The sequence below is a fragment of the Gracilinanus agilis genome, chromosome 3 (genome assembly GCF_016433145.1).
Source record: "Gracilinanus agilis isolate LMUSP501 chromosome 3, AgileGrace, whole genome shotgun sequence".
NCBI classification, from domain to species: Eukaryota; Metazoa; Chordata; class Mammalia; order Didelphimorphia; family Didelphidae; genus Gracilinanus; species Gracilinanus agilis.
In genome coordinates, this window is record NC_058132.1 from 594,429,133 (window position 1) to 594,449,367 (window position 20,235).

General features: G+C 37.3%; 2 protein-coding genes across 2 annotated transcripts in view; one reads left to right on the plus strand and one right to left on the minus strand.

Annotated features, from left to right (window-relative positions):
- Positions 1-1,501: 1,501 nt before the first annotated feature.
- On the minus strand, positions 1,502-16,154 carry PPIL3 (peptidylprolyl isomerase like 3). Its single transcript, XM_044667450.1, has 7 exons — positions 16,078-16,154; positions 12,678-12,717; positions 10,738-10,812; positions 9,134-9,227; positions 8,653-8,720; positions 4,390-4,508; positions 1,502-2,117 (listed from the first exon to the last, which is right to left on the minus strand). The coding sequence occupies exons 2-7, from the start codon at positions 12,678-12,680 to the stop codon at positions 1,991-1,993; spliced, it is 486 nt and encodes a 161-aa protein (XP_044523385.1). The 5' UTR covers positions 12,681-12,717; positions 16,078-16,154; the 3' UTR covers positions 1,502-1,990.
- A 102-nt stretch (positions 16,155-16,256) lies between these two features.
- NIF3L1 (NGG1 interacting factor 3 like 1) overlaps positions 16,257-20,235 on the plus strand; it is a 34,984-nt gene continuing 31,005 nt past the window's right edge. Inside the window, exon 1 of the mRNA XM_044667451.1 lies at positions 16,257-16,265. The gene's annotated coding sequence lies outside the window, so the exon portion shown is untranslated. The remainder of the gene's footprint in view (positions 16,266-20,235) is intronic.

Sequence of the window (20,235 nt, forward strand, 5' to 3'; positions counted from 1 at the left end):
ACCACACCTATGAGAAGCTAAAGGAAGATAGCTATAGCAGAGAAAGGAAATATTGAGGATTCTTTGGCTCTACAGGCATCTCACCTCAGAAGACCCTATGTTCCCTATTACTGTAGAGAGGAATACCATTCTCCTAGTCCCTCAAGGCTCACAATCTATCTCTTAAATCCAATATCCAAGCTGTTGCCAAAGCTTTTAGATTTCACCTTTGCAACATCTCTGGTATACAACCTCTTCTTTCCTCTGACACTCTTATCACCTCATACCTGGACTGTTGGAATTGCGTGCTGGTGTGTATGCCTCCTTCAAATGTCTCCCCATTCCAATCTATCCTCCCTTCTACCGTTAAAGTGATTTTCCTAAAGTGCAGGTCTGATTCTTTCATCTCCCAACTGATGAAACTTCAGTGACTCCCTAAGACCACCAGGATCAAATACAAAATCCTGTTTGGCATTCAAAACCCTTCATAACCTCCTCCCCCTCCCCCTCCCCCTCCTTCCTGTTTTCCACAAACTTTTTGATCTAGTGACACTGCCTTCCGGGCTGTTAGACAAACAAGACCCTTCATCTTTAAGCTCCAGTTTCACTTTTTTGTCTTCTCTGCCTGGAATGCTCTCCCTCCCCAGGTCTGCCTACTTTCCTGACTTCTTTAAGTCTCAACTAAAATATCTCTATAGGAAGCCTTCCCCAACCAATTTAAATTCTAGTGCTCTCTCTCTTTTAATCCCGGTTTTTCTGGTATAGAATTTGTGCATATTTGCTTGTTGTCTTTCCCCCATTAGGTTGTGCGGTTCTTGAGGACAGGGTTTTTTTGTTGTTGTTTTGCCAATTTTCATATTCCCAGAGCTTAATACAGTGCCTGGCACATAGTAGGTGCTAAGACTAATTGACTGAAAATGTGATTTGCCCAAGATCACAAGCTAGTAAGAGTCTGAGGCTAGATGTGAATTTAAATGAGGAAACCAAGGGCTGGAATGATAAAGTGTCTTGTTCAGGGTCAAGCAGATACACAGCTAGTCAGAGGCAGGATTAGAAACTCTGGTTTTTCTGACCATCCTACCCCTCTCTCCAGTAAGTCACTAATGTGAATTTCATTCAGCTTTAATGATATGGATATAAATTATAATTTTATGAGAATAAATTAAATTACTGATTTGTATCTATTTAGTTGGATAAATGTTAGTATTTACATGTAGACTATTTTGTTGTGTTTATTCACTACTGGCTTTTAAATCTAGGGGCTAATATATTTTTGGGTAAACCTTATGTATTACTTAAATTTATTTATTTAGATTTTTCAGAGGAAGCCAGACCTTTATCTTCTTCCTTAAAATCTGGCCTTGGACACTTCCTGGTTGGGTGACCCTAGGCAAGCCACCATAACTAACCCAGTTGATAGGCCCTTATTGCAGAAGAGAGGAGATTTGCATGACTTAAATTTATCTATAAACTTGAAACTCCAGTATACAGTTCCCACAAAAATTGACTTTTACCAGAAAAATAAACAGCTTCTGTCTTTATTAAGAGGCTGAGAAACTTTTAAAAAAAGAACATTTTCCAAGTTACACATTTATTTTTTTTAAAAAGTAACAAATCCAACACCACACTATATTATGACTGGGAAAATATTTTTCTGTGGTATATTACTTCTGAAAACAAGACTTTTTTTTCCACATACTTTTTCATGAGTAAGCCAGAATTCCATGCATGGAATTGTTCTCATAAATATTGCTAAAAATAGAAAAGCAATAAGCATGAAGTCACAGTGTGTTGTACTCTTCTGGTTTGGCATTTTTTTTCCTATCATTTCATAGTAAATAGGCAGAGTTGGTATGAAAAGTCCATAATCCTCCCCGATGGGCACAACCAAACTAAGACTTCACTGGTAAACAAACAGAAAGATGCAATCTGTGGCATAATGAAGTCAGTGAACAAGATCCAAGTATTTCCTGAATTCAGCTTGACAAAATTTCTTCCCAATACATTACAGTCATGGAGCAAATGGATTGGCATGAATGGTAATATCTTTAATATGTACATCATTAAGAGGTCGAAAAGTCTTTTCATTTACTGGCAGCTTCTCTAGTTCATCCAAAGTCTCTAGACCATCTATTACCCTAAAAGAAAATAGAACACTTTTGAAAATTCTTTTGGGATGATAAATTCATGGTTTTAAAATTCCTATAGTAATTAGGATTCTAATTATAATTCATGTGGCAATTAAATGAATCCTACCTTGTGACACTTCCATCTATATTGTGTAGGTGTTTTTTTGTTTGTTTGTTTGTTTTGCTCATCTACTATAGTAATAAATGGTTGCTGAGTTTTAAAAAATTTATTTCAGATTTTTGTTTATTATGTATGTGTAACTTTTTTCCTCTGGACTTTAGGGTCCTTGAAAGTTAAGCTCACTTCTTACATTTTTGCATATGGCATGACAGGTACAAACATGACAAAAAATTTGCTGGGTTTAATTTTTTTTTTAAATCCTTACCTTCTGTCTTGGAATCAAGACTAAGTATTGGTTCCAAGAGCTAGACAACTGGTGTGAAATGATTTGCCAGGGTCACAGTTAGGACCCGTCTGAGGCCACATTTGAATCCAGGACCTCCCATCTTTGGGCTTGGCTTTCAATCCACTGAGCCACCTAGCTGCCCCTTTTGGTTTAATTTTGATCTGTTTTCTTGTTATAGTTCTGGGAGGGGAAAGTCCAAGCCTCCAAACTTTTATATTCTCAGTCAACTACAAGCAGTAGGTATAAAAAAATCCTACTATAACTCTAGAATACTGCATACTACCTCGTTCCTAATTAACAATAACACTAAAGAGTGGCTACACATGGAACAAATACATAAAATAGAATAGCTTTTTTTTTTTTTAACCTTTACCTTCCAACTTGGAATCAATACTGTGTATTGGTTTCAAGGCAGAAGTGTGGTAATGCCTAGGCAATGGAGATTAAGTGACTTGCTCAGCATCACACAACTAGAAAGTATCTGAGTCAAATTTGAACCCAGGACCTCCTATCTTTAGGCCTGGCTCTCAATTTGTTGAGCCACATAGGTGCCTCAGAATAGCACTTTAAACCAAATGCCTGCTAATACAAAGTGCTGTCAAAATCAGTAATATCAGGTATAAAGTGAATGAAGCTTATTAAATTTTCTGAAGTGAGAAACGGCAGACATCACTTTATTTTGTAAAATTATTCAGACCTTACTTCCACTGATCAGCAATAAATTTAGGTTCAAGAAAATGAGACAGTGGAAAACAGGAAATACAAATTCTGAATGCTTAGAGAAAAGATGTTGTTGGCCTTGGGACAAATTAGAGCAAGGGTTTTAAATATTTTTTTCATCTCCTTGGCAGTCTAGTGAAGCCTATAAATCCCTTCTCAAAATGTTTTTAAATGCATAAAATAAATCTGTTAGATTACAAAGAAAAATGATTTTAACCTTCTGTCTTAGAATCAATATTAAGTATCGTTTCAGGGCATAAGAGTGGTAAGGGTTAGGCAATGGGGTCAAGTATCTTGCACAGGATCACAAGGCCAGAAAATATCATCTAGCTTCCCCCTCAAAATATTAAAAAAAAAATTTTCTAGCCCATTTTGTTAGAATTACAGCCTTATCCACAATTGTAAACAATGATAGAACCTTTCTTATTAAGACAAATTAGAAAACTCAGAAGATATTTCAAATTCCTAAAAGATGGATATTACGATTAAAATTTTAATTCTATAGAGAACCACATAAACCTAAAATTTGATTTTATTCTAGACTCTCTGCCCCCCCCAAAAAAGATTAAGGTAAAAATGTTATGAAAGATTGCATTAACAGTAAAATATTTTATTAGAATCTAAACATAGAACAATTAGAATTCCCACCTTCTAAAATTTTTGAAAGTCATTTATTTTTCCAGAAGGAACAAGGCAAAGGATGAGGTGGGTTACAGGTGAAAGGAGAAGGCATGATTAAGACAAAATCATTCTATTTATTAAGAAGAGATTACTCTTTCAGGTCTAGAATATAAAGTGACTATAAATAAACTGAAATCTGGGGATAGGAAGTGAGGAAAAAGCCAGGAAACCCACAAACAATGAGATTATTGGTACTCTTGACCAAAGGCCAGATTTTGACCAGAGGCCAAATGAGATCTGCTATTTTTCATGTATTTAACTGCTTCCTAGCTTCCCTCAAAATTAAGAGACATACATTTATGGAAGAGGGAGAAGATATTACACAATAAACTCCTAAATAACAGATTTTGCATCAGTTTATCAATAACATGAGGCTCTTTGAAAATGATGTTAATGGTTTGTGCTGTATTTTAAGCATGAAGGTATATCCTAGGACTCAAAGAAACTCAAAAAACAAGGTCCAGAATACTTACTTTCCAAATACTGTGTACTTCATGTCCAAATGAGGCTGCTTGCCATAAGTAATGAAGAACTGTGATCCATTGGTGTTTGGGCCATTATTTGCCATGGATACAACTCCTCGAACACTGTGCTAAGAGACCAGCAAAAGCATTAATTTAATCATACTCTGATTTTAGGCTTGAGATAAACATGCTTTGCCATTAACTAGCTATATAAACAAAGGCAAATTACTTCAACACTTTGGGCTCCAATTACTTTATCCCTCAGTAATATAAGTGGATTGTACTAGAAAAACTCTTCTTTAGGGAGTAGAGATTGGACTAAAAAATTCTAAAATCTAGGGCAGCTAGGTAGCATAGTAGATAGAAAATCAGGCCTAGAGAAGGTCCTGGGTTCAAATCTTACCTCTGACTCAGCTGTGTGACTCTAGGTGAGTCACTTAACCCTAACTGCTTAGCCCATGCCAGAACTGGTTCTAAGACAGAAGATAAAGGTTTAAATTTTTTTTAAAGTAATTCTAAAATCTATAATACTCACATAATGGTGCTTTTAAAAGGGGATTTTATCTCAGAGGGCTAACTGAATTAATCAAAAGGATCTTTTTACATAATCAATCCCCAAGCCTATGGTGCACTAAGCACAAGGGATGTAATCACAAAAGTATTCAAGTTCCTGTCCCGGAGGGGCTTATTCTCTACTGGAAGTTTAGAACATATTCACAACAAAATAAACAAAGGATATGGACAGAATAAATTTATTGTCATTAAGAATCAGTTTAATTAAGCAAGGTTTTCTGAAGGAGTTGACATTTTATTTAAGCCACAAAGGTTGTGACTGCCTGAAGCCACAAATTAATATATTCATGGGTGGACACCTGAGAGGGAAAGTTAGAAACCACGGGAAAATGGGTGAAGGGGATAGAAAGCGAAAGGGAACATAATAAAGGAGGAAAGATTCAGAGACAAGGCTTCAAGAATATGGGATCCAGCGTTCATGCTCCTCTGATGGTGGAAGAGAGAGACAGCTACACATGTCCCAAATCTTTTATTGGAGAATCAAGGAATGGGGAATGGAAGGTAGCTAATGAACATGTGACATAGCATATTATTTAACATTGGCTCAATTGACAAGATCAAAGAGGAGGTTAATCAAACACGTGACCTGGTAGGGAATCTGGTCTGTTAAGGTAGGAGCTAGGACCCTGTGGCAGCTAACATCCAGCCCAGGAATTCTCCTAACCTTTTGACTAAACTGTAGGTTTGGAGAGAGGTCAGAATTAATAGAATATAAATTAAATAAAATGATCAAGAAATAATATGACAATGAGTCTGGTACATGAACACATAGGTTAAAATATTAATACATCAATAATACTTTCCACAGAGGTGGAAAGAGATTTTAAAAGGGAGAGATGTCAAATAGGCATTTGGAGATGTAGGCCTGGAAGTGAATAGAGATAATAAGGGCTAAATATATAAATCTGGGAATTATATGAATAGAAACCGACACCTGAATCCATGGAAGCTGATGATATCCTGAAGAGACTGAAGAGGGAAAAAAAAGATGAGAGGGCCCTGAACTGAGATCTGGGCTTTACCTATAAATAATGTGTCATGGATGATGAACCTGCAAAGGAAACCAAGAAGCAGTAGTCTTCCAGGAAGAAAAAGAACCATGACAGAGCAATGTCACAAAAACAAGGGAGGAAAAAAAGGAGGAGCTTGTCATCGGTATCAAAAGCTGGAGCAAGGTAAAAGGGATGAAAGCTGAGGAAAGGCTATTGGATTTAGCAATAAAGAGATTGTTAGCAATCTCTGAGAGTAATTTCAGTTGAGTAATAGACAGAAACCAGAGTGAAGAGAGCCAGTGAGTGGGAAGAGAGAAAAATGGAGAAAAGCCTCTTTTTCTTTTCTTTTCTTTTTTTTAAAACCTCTACCTTCTGAAGTCTTAGGATTGATATGGAGTATTGGTTCCACAGAAGAGCAGTAAGGGCTAGGGAATTGGGGTTAAGTGACTTGACCAGGATCAAATAGCTAGGAAAAGTTAGAGGCCAAATTTGAACCCAGGGCCTCCCGACTCCAGCCTTGGTGCTCTATCCACTGAACTACTTAGTTATCCAAAGCCTTTTTTTCTCGAAGCCTAGCTATAAAGGGGAAGAGAGAGATAATCATTAGCTGAAAGGGATGCCAATGTGCAATGAAGGTCTTTTTCAAGGTTTGGGAAGTTCTGGGCATGCTGGTCAACAGTCTTGTGAAAAGGAAATCCTTTATTCTTTTTGCCTAGTTAAAATTAACACTTTGGTTAACAATAATTTAAGTATCCCTACTTAGTACCTCACTAGATTGTGAAGACAAGATTAACTCTCCTTTGTCTACCTTTTGATTGAATCAACACTAGCTTGAACTAGGTGAAGTTATAAAGCCACTTAGTGAATTCACACCCTCAGAAACACAATCAGCCAGGAGATTGTGAACTCTTTTGATAAGAATTCACAACTCCAGAAGTAGATCCCACAGACATTCACACCCCCACCTCCCCACCCCTGGCAGTGCTGGGCAATTTAGAAGCTGTGATTGGCCCTTGTGAAGAGGGGAAGGGACATGAAGCCACTATAAAAGGCCCTGAATTTCTGGGGCTAGGGAGTCAGCTTCGAGAGGAGTTGAACTTCAAGAAGGGAGGCAGCTTCAAGAAGAAAGTCGGCCTCAGGAATAACCTTTGGCTGGAGTCATTGTCTTGACCTGCCTCTTGGAGGGAACTTGGGTGAGTGGAGAGCTGGCTTTCCCTTCTTGTCTTCTGGAGAGAGTTTAATTCCAGTTGAAGGTCAACAAGCCCTGGCTGAGTCAAGCACCCGAGCAATAGTTAGCTAGATAGGCTAATGTCTTCTCTACCCTTTTGTATTTCTCTGCTTTCACTCTTTCCACCTCTTTTGTAAATAAAAGCTATTAAAGGTCATTTCAACTTTGAGCAATAATACTTTGAATCGGAGACCATTATTATTTGTAATTTTCACATATTTTAGTCAAACCATTAATTTTTAACCCCTACGGTCTAGAAAGAGTCAATGAATAAGAAAAGGTCTACAATCAGAGAAAGAGGATGATCAAAAGGGGCAGTGTCTAAATAGAGATGGGAGATATTGGGCAAAAGCCAGTATTAATGAAAAAGGAGTTCAATGGCAGGAAACTAGAAGAGAGTATTACCTATACTAGCTCACATTTTATGGACTGCTTTTGCTTAAAAAAGTCAGATTTGGGGGCAGCTAGTTGATTCAGTGAATAGAAAGCCAGACCTAGAGATACACATTATTGATTCTAAGGAAGAAGGTATAGTTTTTTTTTTTAAATCAGACTTGTGATCTCACTGGCCTAGGCAGCTTATGGAAAATAACTCCCTCTACTACCAATGGAACTCAGCATTTCCTCTGGTCTGAGAGTTGCCTATGTCAGTTAGAAGTTAAGTAACTTGCCCAGGGGACACATAAAGTAATGGAGACAGGAAGAACCATTGGTTTCCAGTAACAAGAAGATGCCTTTCACTAAGCAGTTAATTCTCAATGGTAACTTTCCAGCAGAACCCACTAACTACTAAAGGTCCATGAGGGTCTGGTTTTATCAGTTTAATAACCAATACAGAAAAATAATAAGAAAAGATTTATGTGCATAAGGTCTAATATCAGACACAGCACTACTTAATATATTTGAATGATTCAATATCCTCAGTTTATATCTATGCAAGTAGACAATGTTTAATGACTTTTATATTCTTATTTAAAGGGGGAAATTCTTCAAGTCATCTCAGCAAAATATTTACTATTTCTTTTAAATTTTGTTTTTAATCTGAACTTAAACATCAAAAAAGAGAATTTCCATATATGCAAGCAGAATACATTTACTTTTTAAAAAAAAATCAAGATGACCACTAGCAGCAACTGCAATACAATGGAATTCACACTGCCCTTGGGGAGTTATGGCATGGTATATGGCAATAGTATATTAAGTATATCTGCAAGGCTTAAATGGGAATACTAATATATGCCAATTTTATATAAAGTTTTGATCTATAAACAAAAAGTATAATAGCGGGGAAAAGGCAGAGGCCAACCACTACCCTGTGTAAGTTTAATCATACCCATTACTTTATTAAATAGACAAAAGCAACTATCCAAAATCCATACTTGCAAAATCATTTTAACTTGTATTTAATTAAGTTGAAAAGTCTCCAGCTTTTAACAAGTGAGAAATTGAGGTACCAGAGTAACCAAGCCATAAAGATACCTTAAGGTATTCACTGTATTCATCTTCAAATTTCCTGCCCCAGATGCTGTTGCCTCCTTTCCCAGAACCTAGAGAAGGATAATATTAATGATACTGAGTACAAGTTTTTAAAGGAAAAAAGAAGAAAAAGTAATTTTTAGGGGTAAGAAGAGAATGAGCTAGTGAGGCCCTGAAACTTTTTAAATAATACATCTTAATCAATTGTAAACCAACATGTCCACATTCTTTATCTCACGTTCTACAATTCTGGCATATAGACTAATCAATAAAAATAAACATTATTCAAATAACAAAAAGGAATCATTCACTTTAAAAACTATATACTAAAACAGTACCTACCAGGTTTTTAGACATTTTTTTTGATAACAGACAATAGGTGTAAAACCAAAAAAACCCAGCTTCTATACTTAGGATGACTTTTCTTTTATACCCTCAGTCCAGTGTCCCCAGGAAGGAAGCTACTAATGAATAAACCACTCACCTGTTGGATCTCCTGTTTGTACCATGAAGCCCTTAATATTTCTGTGAAATATACACCCACTGTAGTAATTACTAGCACAAAGAGCCAAGAAATTCTAGAGAGTGTGAAAATAAAAGTTAGGACATATTATGGCAATGACATGTTTAATATTAAATAACAACACTTGATTCTTCAAATACTACAACTTAAAACTTAAAATGCACATTTCAGGTATTAATCTGGATACCAATTATATTTTGCAAGTCCTTAATTCTTATCAATAAGCAACTGAAATAACTTCAAAATATTCCTTTCATTTAGTCTTATAATCATATTTGTTTTCTACAGAAAAAAAAATCAGAAGACAAGATTTCAGGTTCCTGTTCTGTAGGAGGGATCTGAACTAGACCTGGGGTTCTCAAAGTGTAGGTCAGAAACCACTTAGGGACTCCTAGACACTTTCAAGAGATTTTCAATATTAAAACTATTTTAAAACTATTTTCATTGTTATTATTAAGACATTTTGATTTCTAATACATTAAATATTGACAGATATAACCTCCATAAATAAAAAGTCTTTTGGCAAGATGGATCCTTGATCATTTTAAAGAATATAAAGTCTCTGAGATCTGCACAATGAGATAATATCTAAGGTCCCTGTGATTCTTAAAACCCTTGATGCCAGTCAAGTCTACTGTTAAGAGTCTATTACATCTTTGTTCCTCCTTTGACATCTGAAAAAGCAAAGGCCTAACTAGTTTTCCTTGACAGCAACAAGAAGGAAAACTATTTCTTCTCAGAGTGTATTATAGTGAGAATTCCTTTTGTATGTGAATTAGAATAGCTGCCCAAATAAAATCTATTCCAGCTCTTGAACTCCAGGATTCGTTATTCTTAGCCTGTGTGCTTTGAACAAGTAATAGCTACTGATGCCATGCTTCTTCACTCACTAATAATTTGAAGTTCAGGAGAATTCCTGTGATACTTCCAAGTGATATAGAGTCTACTACCTACCTAGTGATCAAGATAAACAGAAATCTCCATAACATCATTTTGTCATAAAAAAGCATTTATGAAGTCCTCAATTATGCAAAATTATGCACATGTTATATTTTAACGTAAGACCTATTTTCTCAAATACAAACACACAAAAAAAGATATAAAGAACCCAAAGGAGACTTTGCAAAATCATTAAACTGGTGTTCTGATCATTTACATATTCTCTACATGAAAACTACAGCCCCCTGATTCATAGTGAACTGTATCCCTTTATGTTGGTTTATAGATTTAGGGTTGGGAGGGATGCTTAAAGATCCTCTCATCCAGAAGCATTAAACTTGTGGCTCAGAACCACATAAAGATATATTTGGGAAATTTAAAATAAATAAATAAAAATACAGTTCTACAAAATGTTAATAATTTTCTGAGTTAATTTCTATTTGAAACTGACATCATTAATCTAGTCCTACCCCATCATTTTACATATGAAGGAAACTGATATCTAGAAAATTAATGCTGCCAAGTAGTAAAGGGCAAAGATGGGATTTAATTCTTGTTCTCTAACTCCAAATCCACTACATTACCAAAAGGTACAGAACCAAGTTATTATTGATTTCAGTACTTACTTCACATGACTTGGGTGTCCGCTCACAGAAAACTTCTATTTTAATATCACCAACATCTGTGTGCAGTGTCACAGACTAAAAATGGGAAAAAGAACCTGAGAATAAATCAGTTTCTAGCAAATAAGTTTATGTACTATATTACTGCCAATTAGAAAAACAAGATGCTTCAGAGATGGTCTATTGCAAAAAAAGTTTTGGGAAATACAAAAAGCTGTTTCAATGCCTTCATAGAGCCATTTAAGTAATGAACAACTTTTTTTTTTTTTAAAAGCCCACAAGAAAATAAATGGCAATGGCAACATCATTCATTTAAAAAGCATTATTAAACTCTTTGGGAGTTATATTGATAAGGACAGAAGACCAAGATATGTGGTTCACGACAATCCCTTCTTGCTCCAAGAACAAAAATGGAAGATTTGTATTCCTCACACAAATCCCTACTAAAATCTAGGGATGTGATTCTTTCTGGTAATAGCCCCTACTCATAATGTAGGTAGTAGGTAGTTAAATCTCCTCCTTCTCCCAAATCCCTGAGATCATGCTTCTATAATGAGTGAATGGTTCTTTTAAAGGGTCCTGTCAGACCATTCCTTTTCAGATTCCTTTATTGAATATTCATCTAAAACACATTTACTCTCCTTTCATTCCTCTCTACTAATTGCCTTGGTGATCTCATCAGATTCCATCAATTCAATTATTATCTATGCTGATGATCAGCCCTAACCTCTCTCTTTAATATCCACACTTATTTTCATCTGCCTATTGTACTTCGCAAAATGACTGCCTTATAGATATCTTAAACACATGCCCAAAATTGAACTTTTTATCTTTTCTCCCCAAACTCTTCCCTCTTCCTAGCTTTCCTATTATATGGGAAAAAATACTTTCCTCCCGGGAACCCAGGCTTGCAACCTATGTGTCATTCTTGACTCCTCACTCTTTCATCCTTCATATCCAATCTATTGCCAGCTAATCTTACCTTCCCAACATCTTTTATATATGGCCCCTTCTACCCTCTGACATCTTGGTATGGGTCTTCCTTTTCTCACACAGGGACTACTGAAATAGTTTGCTGCATGATCTTCTTGCCTTAAGCCTCTCCCCATTTCATTCCATCCTCCACTTTCACTGACAAATTGATCTTCCTAAAGTGCTAGTCTGGAATTTTCTGACAAAAACATACACGTTTACAACAATCAACATGCAAAAGAAGGCCCTTTGTGTCAGCCTAGTCAGCTGCCCACTTTGCCTACCCTTAATCCCACCTCTAGTAAAGAGTGAAAGTTTCTCTCCCTAAAATCTAATTATATACCAAAGGCAGTTATCATGTAAACCAAAGAGAATTATCTAGAACCAGTAAGGTTGAGTAGGCTGCCCTAGATAAGATGAGATTCCATTTAGGCTCTAAAACAGGGGTCGGCAACCTTTTTGGCCTTGAGAGCCATAAACACTACATTTTTTAAAATGTAATTTTGTGAGAGCCATACAGTGCTCACAGTGTGTGCTCCTGTAACAGTGCCTGAAAAAAAAAATTTACTTTATGGCTCCTACAGAAAGAGCCATATCTGGTCCTCAAAAGAGCCATACATTGCCAACCCCTGCTCTAAAATGATGGCAATTCTACAACTAGTTTCAAGGCTCTAGTTTCAGAAGTGGTATTTTAATGCATCTAATCTCTTTAAAAATTTATCAAGAAAGAAAACTTTCTTTTCTTTTTTTAAACCCTTACCTTCAGCCTTAGATTGTGTATTGGTTCTAAGACAGAAGAGAGGTAAGGGCTGGGCAATGGGGGTCAAGTGACTTGCCCAGGGTCACACAGCTGGGAAGTGTCTCAGGCCAGATTTGAACCTAGGACCTCCCATCTCTAGGCCTGGCTCTCAATCCACTGAGCCACCCAGCTGCCCTCAAGAAAACTTTCGTAAAAAATCTATGAAACTCACCATTCTGCTACTTGGAGATTTTGGGGAGTCCAAAAGAAAGCTGAAAAAGAAAAAAAAAGTTACAAGTTTTTCTTTCCTTAAATCAAAAAGATCTATCTAATCTAAGCAGCATATTTTTAAAAATCCTACTAGGTCAGGGTTAGAGGGAGAAAGCAGAAAAGAAAACAGGCAGGAAGAGGGGTAAGGGATGGAGGGAGCTTTAATAGCCACACTCCAAACCTAATCTCACCAGGGCTTTTATTTGCTCTCTAATATGAGACAGGTGTGTTTGTGTCTATGCATACACATGTCTATATGCCCCCTCAAAGTAAGCCACTGTCAATAAAAATTCATTTTAAAGAAAATAATTTTGCTTTATCTTTTAAACCCTCCAATTTTCCTTTGTTCCAGACCTATGATTTCATTGGTATAAATCCCGAGAGAAGAAATTCCCTATATTCTATCCACAATTGTTCTTCAACTTATTAACCAAGAAGCATTTATTAAGTATCTATTATGTGCCAGGCACTGTGCTAGGGGTATAGTTCTTGTCTTCAAGTTTATATTCCATAGGGTAAGAAACTATGTATATACAAAAATACAGCAATAGGGAAAGGGACGAGTCCTGTTATTTCACTGTTCTAGTGAATTCCCTGGTGAGGATACTCCTAATGCAGCTTAGCACTTTCTCTGTTTTTAACAGTTTACTTTATTTATTTATTTATTTGTTTGTTTTTTAAAACCCTTACTTTCCATCTTAGAGTCAATACTTGTATTGGCTCCAAGGCAGAAGAGTGGTAAGGGTAGGCAATGGGGGTCAAGTGACTTGTCCAAGGTCACACAGCTGGGAAGTGTCTCAGGCCAAATTTGAACCTAGGACCTCCCATCTCTAGGCCTGGCTCTCAATCCACTGGGCTACCCAGCTGCCCCCTAACAGTTTACTTTAGACAGTTGCTTAGAGCACAGAGAAACTAACTATCTAATGAGCTGGGCTATTTCTAATATAAACAAATATATATGAATATAAGGCAATTTTGCAGGGGTAAAACACTATCAGAAATCAGTAAAAACCTCAAGCAGGCAGTATTTTAATTCAGTTTTGAAAGAAACCAGGAAAACAGTCTAAGAGAATTTCCTGTACCCTGAGAAGTTAAATAACATGTCCAGGGTCACAAAGCCAATAGGTCAGGAGCAGGATGTGAACCCAGGAATTTCTGCCTGAGGCTGATTCTCTATCCACTGTACTACCAGATGTCCTCAAATGTAGTCTGTGGATGGGGGGGGGGGGTCCTTTAAATTTTTGAAAAGGTATTGTGGTTATCAAAATTATGTTTATAATAACTTTTTATCTTTCAGTAGTTTTCAATCATGTTCAACTCTTAGTGACCCCATTTAGAGTTTTCTTGGCAAAGATACTAGATTGGTTTGTCCTTTCCTTCTCAGTTAATTTTACAGATAAGGAAACTGAGGTAAACAGGGTTAAGTGACTTGCCCAGGGTCACACAGCTTGGAAATGTCTGAGGCAGATCTGAACTCAGAACAAGAGTATTCTGACTCCAGGCCTGACACTCTATCCATTGTGTCACTTAGGAGCCCTACTAATACTAATACTAATGTTATTTGACTTTTTCACTTTTATTCACTCATGAGTATACAGTGGAATTTTCCAAAGGCTATATGACCCGTGAATTTAAAAATTTAGCTGCAAACAGCAAAACTGTTAAAATCTCACCTGAAAAACTGTACTTTTGTCTTATAAATGGAAGACTCAAAAGACATGCTTGATGTATTATTTTGTTTATACTTATCCTGTAGTAGCCCCAACTAATCATCAAAGATCTTTTATATGAATATTTGTCAATAAACACATGTACAAGTAGTACTTAACCATTCAATGTGTTAAATAACATTCTGGAATCTCATGATTATTTACTGACAAACTGATTATTCAGTATTTGCCAGATATTTTCTTGAAAATGAACAAAATTAAGCTGTCACTATAAGGAAAATAACTGACAGTACTTGTTGCCAATGATAAAATCTGAGCTTTCAAGTGAAAATTAGAATTTTGGAAAACTTATACCTGCCACTGTGAGGCTGACAAATTCCCAATTCTTAAAGACTTTTGTAATAAGAATACTGGTGATATTAATATGATTTTTTAAAATATAGCATATTTAATACTGAGATGTGCCAGCATTTGGAATATCTGTAAAACTCAGTGAACCAATATTTTCCAAAAATAAAATCATGGGTAAAAGATCTACTCAGAGCACAATTGGAGCAACAGATTTTAAGGTAACATTATATAAAAGTCACTGATATATAGTTTCAGATTCCTCATTGCACCTATCCTTTAAGAAACTACCACACTTGTCCAGTTTTGGTGTAGCACAAAAGAAGACTTCTCCATAATCATCTGAAAAGGTCAGTAAAATATTCCTCCCTTTTCCAAATACATAGCTGTGGGAGGCTGGATTTTCTTCATATGCTTCAATTGAAACAACAAATTACAACAGATTGAATGCAGAAACTGACAGAAGGATCTGTCTTCTATTAAGCCAAACACTAAATATACGAAAAAATTTAAAACAATGACGCTCTTCTCACTATTTTTTTTGTTTTGAAAAATATAACTTATTCTAAAAAAAGTTAATAATTTAATAATATTATTTAATAATAAAACATAAACCAAAGCTTTTTGGAGTACTCAGTTTTTAAGAGCCTAAACTGTCATGAGACCAAAAATTTCGATGCACAACCAAAATCTCTAAATATCATGAGGCTAACTTTATTTTTAAACTTTTTCACCAATTACATGTAAAAATGGTTTCCAATATTTTTAAAAGAATTGTAAAGTCTCAATTATCTCCCTCCTCTTCCCAATGGTAAGCAGACCATGAGGCTGACCTTAAGGGAGTAAAGAAAAATCAGTCCTTAATCCAGACTCGATCCGTTAGAACACACTCTTACAAAAGACGTGTTAAAACTCATAAGACTTTCTCCCTAGTCCTGTCCCTTACTTGTCCTAATATGAAGAAGCGAGACTGAGACTCAGCCTGGAGTCGCCGTTCCACCATGAACTTGGTACTACATCACCTACGTAGATTATTTCACCTCTATGTAACTGAGTTTCTCCAAAGCATGAAAGAAGGCCCTTCCGCTTTCTATGTTTATTACTAGTGGGCCCAGTCAGCGTGGACTACCGGATAGAGAACGAGTTCTTGCATCCGACACATACTAGCTGTGGGACTCTAGACAACTCATTGAATATTGGTATCAAACAAGTATACAAGAATCTAAACTGTAAGCGAATTTTGATCTGCGTCAGTTCAAGTTTTTGCTCTGCGCAGGCCCCACGACCTTCCGCTCTTCCTCCTCCCTTCCGCCTCCAACCCGCAGCCTTCCTCTCCCAGCTTACTCCACCACTCGAGGATTCCGAGCACGAAACGTATTTTCACAGACAAAAACTAAAAGGACCGGAAAAAGGTAAGTCAGACGCACGAAAGAGGACGGGCTACTTCCGCTTTCGCCCCAAGCAGCGGAAGCACGTGAGTAGGAGGCGGAAGTGGCTCCCAAGAGGGCGGGCGTAGTGAGAACTCGGCTCAGGTGAGGCCGCCGCCCGTCTTGTCGCGTTTAATGTGTGGGTGGTGACGGGTCCTGTGTTTAGCGGGTCCGGGTGCTTTTGGAGCGTCCTGAGGCTAAATTGCAAAATTGTCCCGGGAGGGAAGGGGCTCGGAGGCCGCCTAGTCGGATTTTCAACTGAGGCTAGGAGCTGTCCGAGGTTCCTGAGAGAGTGGCTCGGCCCAGAGGGCCTATGTCTAGACCTAATTAAGAAAGGACGCAGAAGGGGCAAGGCTAGGATAGCGTCCTCACGGATCGCTGACTGGTGGGTAGAAGAGAGCAGCCGCTGCCACCAGAGACTGCCCCAAAGGCTTTTAAAGTGGTATTGGTTTGTTAAAATAGGCATCGATTGAGGGCAGGTAGGTGACACAGATAGAGAACCAGGCCTGGAGACGGGAGGTCCTGGGTTCAAACGTGACCTCAAGTAAGCCCTAGCGGACAAGTAATTTAACCCCTATTGCTTAATCCTTACTGCTCTTCTGGCTTGGAAGCAATACACAGTACTGATTCTAAGACGGAAGGTAAGGGTTTGTGTGTGTGTGTGTGTGTGTGTGTGTGTATGTGTGAATTGTTGGCATTGTGTAGTTATGCCGTTTTTTTGTTTTTGTTTTTGTTTTTTTTTAACTCCCTAGGATTTATGTGGGCCTTGGAATTTTCTGAGTTTGAGCCTTGTCCTTAATGCCCAATTTGTTATATCTAGCAGCTAGGTAACTTAGTGAATAGAAAACTGGACTAAAAGATAGAACTGAGTTCAGATCCATCCTTAGACACTTGGCTGGTGTAAATCACTTAATCTCTCTGCCTCAGATTCCTTATCTGTAAAATGTGGTTGTTGTGAAGATAAAATGAGATAAGATTTGTAAAGTGCATAAATTTATTATTTATATAATAATATCAGGATTATTATATTGTTAAAAATTATATTATGTGCCTTGAACAAAGTAGGCACTTAAATATTTATTGAATTCAATTGAATGTTCACTTTTTCTCTTAATGTGCAGCAAGGTGGTTCAATGGATAGAGCCAGGTTTAGAGATTGGATGTCCATGGTTGAAATCTGGCCTCAAATACTTCCTAATTGTGTGACCTAGGTAGTTCACTTAACCCAAATTGCTCTTCTGCCTTGGAACCAATGCTTAGTATCGATTCTAAGAGAGCAGGTAAAGGTTAAAAAAAAAAAAAAAGTACAGATCTGAAGGAGTGGAGGGAGTTAACACATCAGAATTTTAATATACTCTAGAGATCTCACCCATGATGGAGAAAAATGAAGTTTTGTTTGTTTTTTTTTAATCCCTGGAAATCAAGCCTTTAACCAAATAACAAATAGCACAGGAGCAGGAATGGTTCTGCATTTCTTTATGGATGATTCTTAGAATAAAATCGTTATCCACATTGGGACCGAGTGTGAAATTTTATGTATGCAAACAAGGTAACTTAAAGGGTATTTCATCAATCTATGGTTCTTTTGTGTTCAGGAATGTATCATTAAGCTTTTCTCTCAGCCCATGGGTAACTTACTGAGCAATTTTTTGTTGTCTTTTAAATGCTCCCAGTCAAACTCATTTCATTTCACTGTTTTTTCATTGTACTTTGTCTTATGTTTCAATAAATGTTTCATTCCCTCCATCCCCAGTGCACAATAGATTGTAATAATCTTATGAGCATGGATGTATTACTTATTTTTGTATGTTGTCCTCTCTCTACTCCCCTTGTTGATGAGCAAGGTCCCTTATACTTAAAGGTCCCTTATACTTAACAGGAATTTAATAAATATCTATTGAAGGAATGAATGGAATTAAATTGCCTTTATCTAGATTTTTTGAATGTCATTCACAACTATTAATTTACATTTCCTCTTTTTCTGACTTCATGACTCAAATGAAACTGCTTAACAATGAATGGTCTCTTAAATGTAAAATTTGATGATTCTTCCCTAGTCCTTATCCTTCTGAACCTCTCTGCAGTTTTTTATACTGCTGTTCATGTTCTTCTCCTGTATTCTCTTTCCTTTGTATATTTTCATGATCTGAAGACTTTATCCTGAACCCTTTTCTGTCTATTCACTATCTCAATCAGTCAGTAAACATTTATTAAGTATCTATTGTGTGCCAGGCACTGTGCCAAGCTGAGGATTCAAAGAGAGACAAAAGGCAGTTTCTGCCTTCTAGGATCTCATAAACTAATGAAGGAAACAGCACGCAAACAAATATTTATAAAACAAACTATATACAGAATAAAATGGGAATTAAAAGAGGGAAGACATTGGAATTAAAAGGGGTTAACGAAAACTTCCTATAGAAGGCAAGATTTTAGTTGGGATTTAAAGAAAATAGAGGTCAGTAGTCAGAGTAAAAAAAGGGGATTGTTCCAGACAGAGAAAGCCAGAGAAAATTTCCAGAACTGAGAGATGCAAGGTCTTGTTGATGCAATAGCCAGGAGGCCAGTGTCACTGGATAAAAACATACATGTTGAGTAGGAAGGTGTAAGAAGACTGGAAAAGTAGGAGGGGACTAGGTCATAAAGGCTTTGAATACCAGAGCATTTTGTATTTGATCCTGGAGGCAATAGAAAGCCAGTGGAGTTTATTGAGTAGAGGGGTGGCATGGCCAGACCTACACTTTTGGAAAATCACTTAATTTTTAAAATTTAAGTTAATTTTTTAAATTATTGTTTATTTTTAAGTATTTTTCCATGGTTACATGATTCATGTTCTTTCCCTCCCCTTTTCCCTCCTTCCTCCCAGAGCCAACAAGCAATTCCACTGGGTTATACATGTATTATTATTCAATACTTATTTCCATATTCATTTTTGTAATAATCTTAAAAACAAAAACTCCAAATCCTATACCCAAATAAGCAAGTGACAAATCATGTTTTCTTCTGGATTTCTACTCCCATAGTTCTTTCTCTAGCTATGGATAGCATTCTTTCTCATAAGTCCCTGAGGATTGTCCTGGATCATTGCATTGCTGCTAGTAGCAAAGATGATTACATTTGATTGTGCCTCAATGTTTCAGTTTCTGTATACAATGTTCTCCTGGTTCTGCTCATTTCACTCTGCATCAGTTCATGGAGGTCAGAAAAAATCTTTAGAAGCTGATTAAAAGATGGACTGGAGTGGGGAGAGACTTTAGGCAGACCCACCAGCAGGCCACTGCAATAGTGTAGGTCTGAGATGATTAGGGTGTGTATCAGAGTGCAAGTGGGAGGGTCAGAGGAGAGAAGGAATCATTATTGGAAAGATGTTAGTTATGAAGGTGAAATCTAGACAACAGAGTAAATAGGAGGAGGTGAGAGATAATGAGTTGATGGCTCCTAGTTTGTGGTTGGGCTCCTGAAATGAAAAGATGGAGTGCTCCAAAAGATGGAGTGCACAGCAGCCCCAGCAGCCCCAGCACCGACAGCAAGCATGAGATGTTGGCCATGCTTCTGTGGAAGAAGTACCAGCTGCTGGGGAACACATTACTTATCATAGCTGGCCTTGATCCTGACCAAAACTGAGGAAGGTGTGGGCCCCCCCCTCCCCCCACTGACAGCTGGTGGAGGCCTAAGGGACCTGAAGTACCACAAGTGGGAGGAGGTCAATGCTGAGGAGCAGTGGCTGCTGCAAGGGGATAGAGGCCAGTGTCTAGGGAGAAGGGAAGGAAATAGACCTGCATATTCTCTTGGGGTTTGAGAAGAAGATGGATCCCTACGCTGGTGAAGAGGCCTACAAGTATAAGAGAGACTACTGGGAAGCCAAGGAGAAGCAGGACTGGTCCATGTGCCCTGACATCTTCTAAGCAGCACCTCCCAAGCCAGCCTCAGGCCTGCCTCTCAGCACCTACCAGACTGGGTAAAAGGATAAGGAAATAGGAAACTCAGCCCTACACAGAACATAAAGACAACCCGGAGCAGACCAGGGAATCAAATGTATTTTTTAATGGATTAATGAAAATTGCATATTGAATCTCCT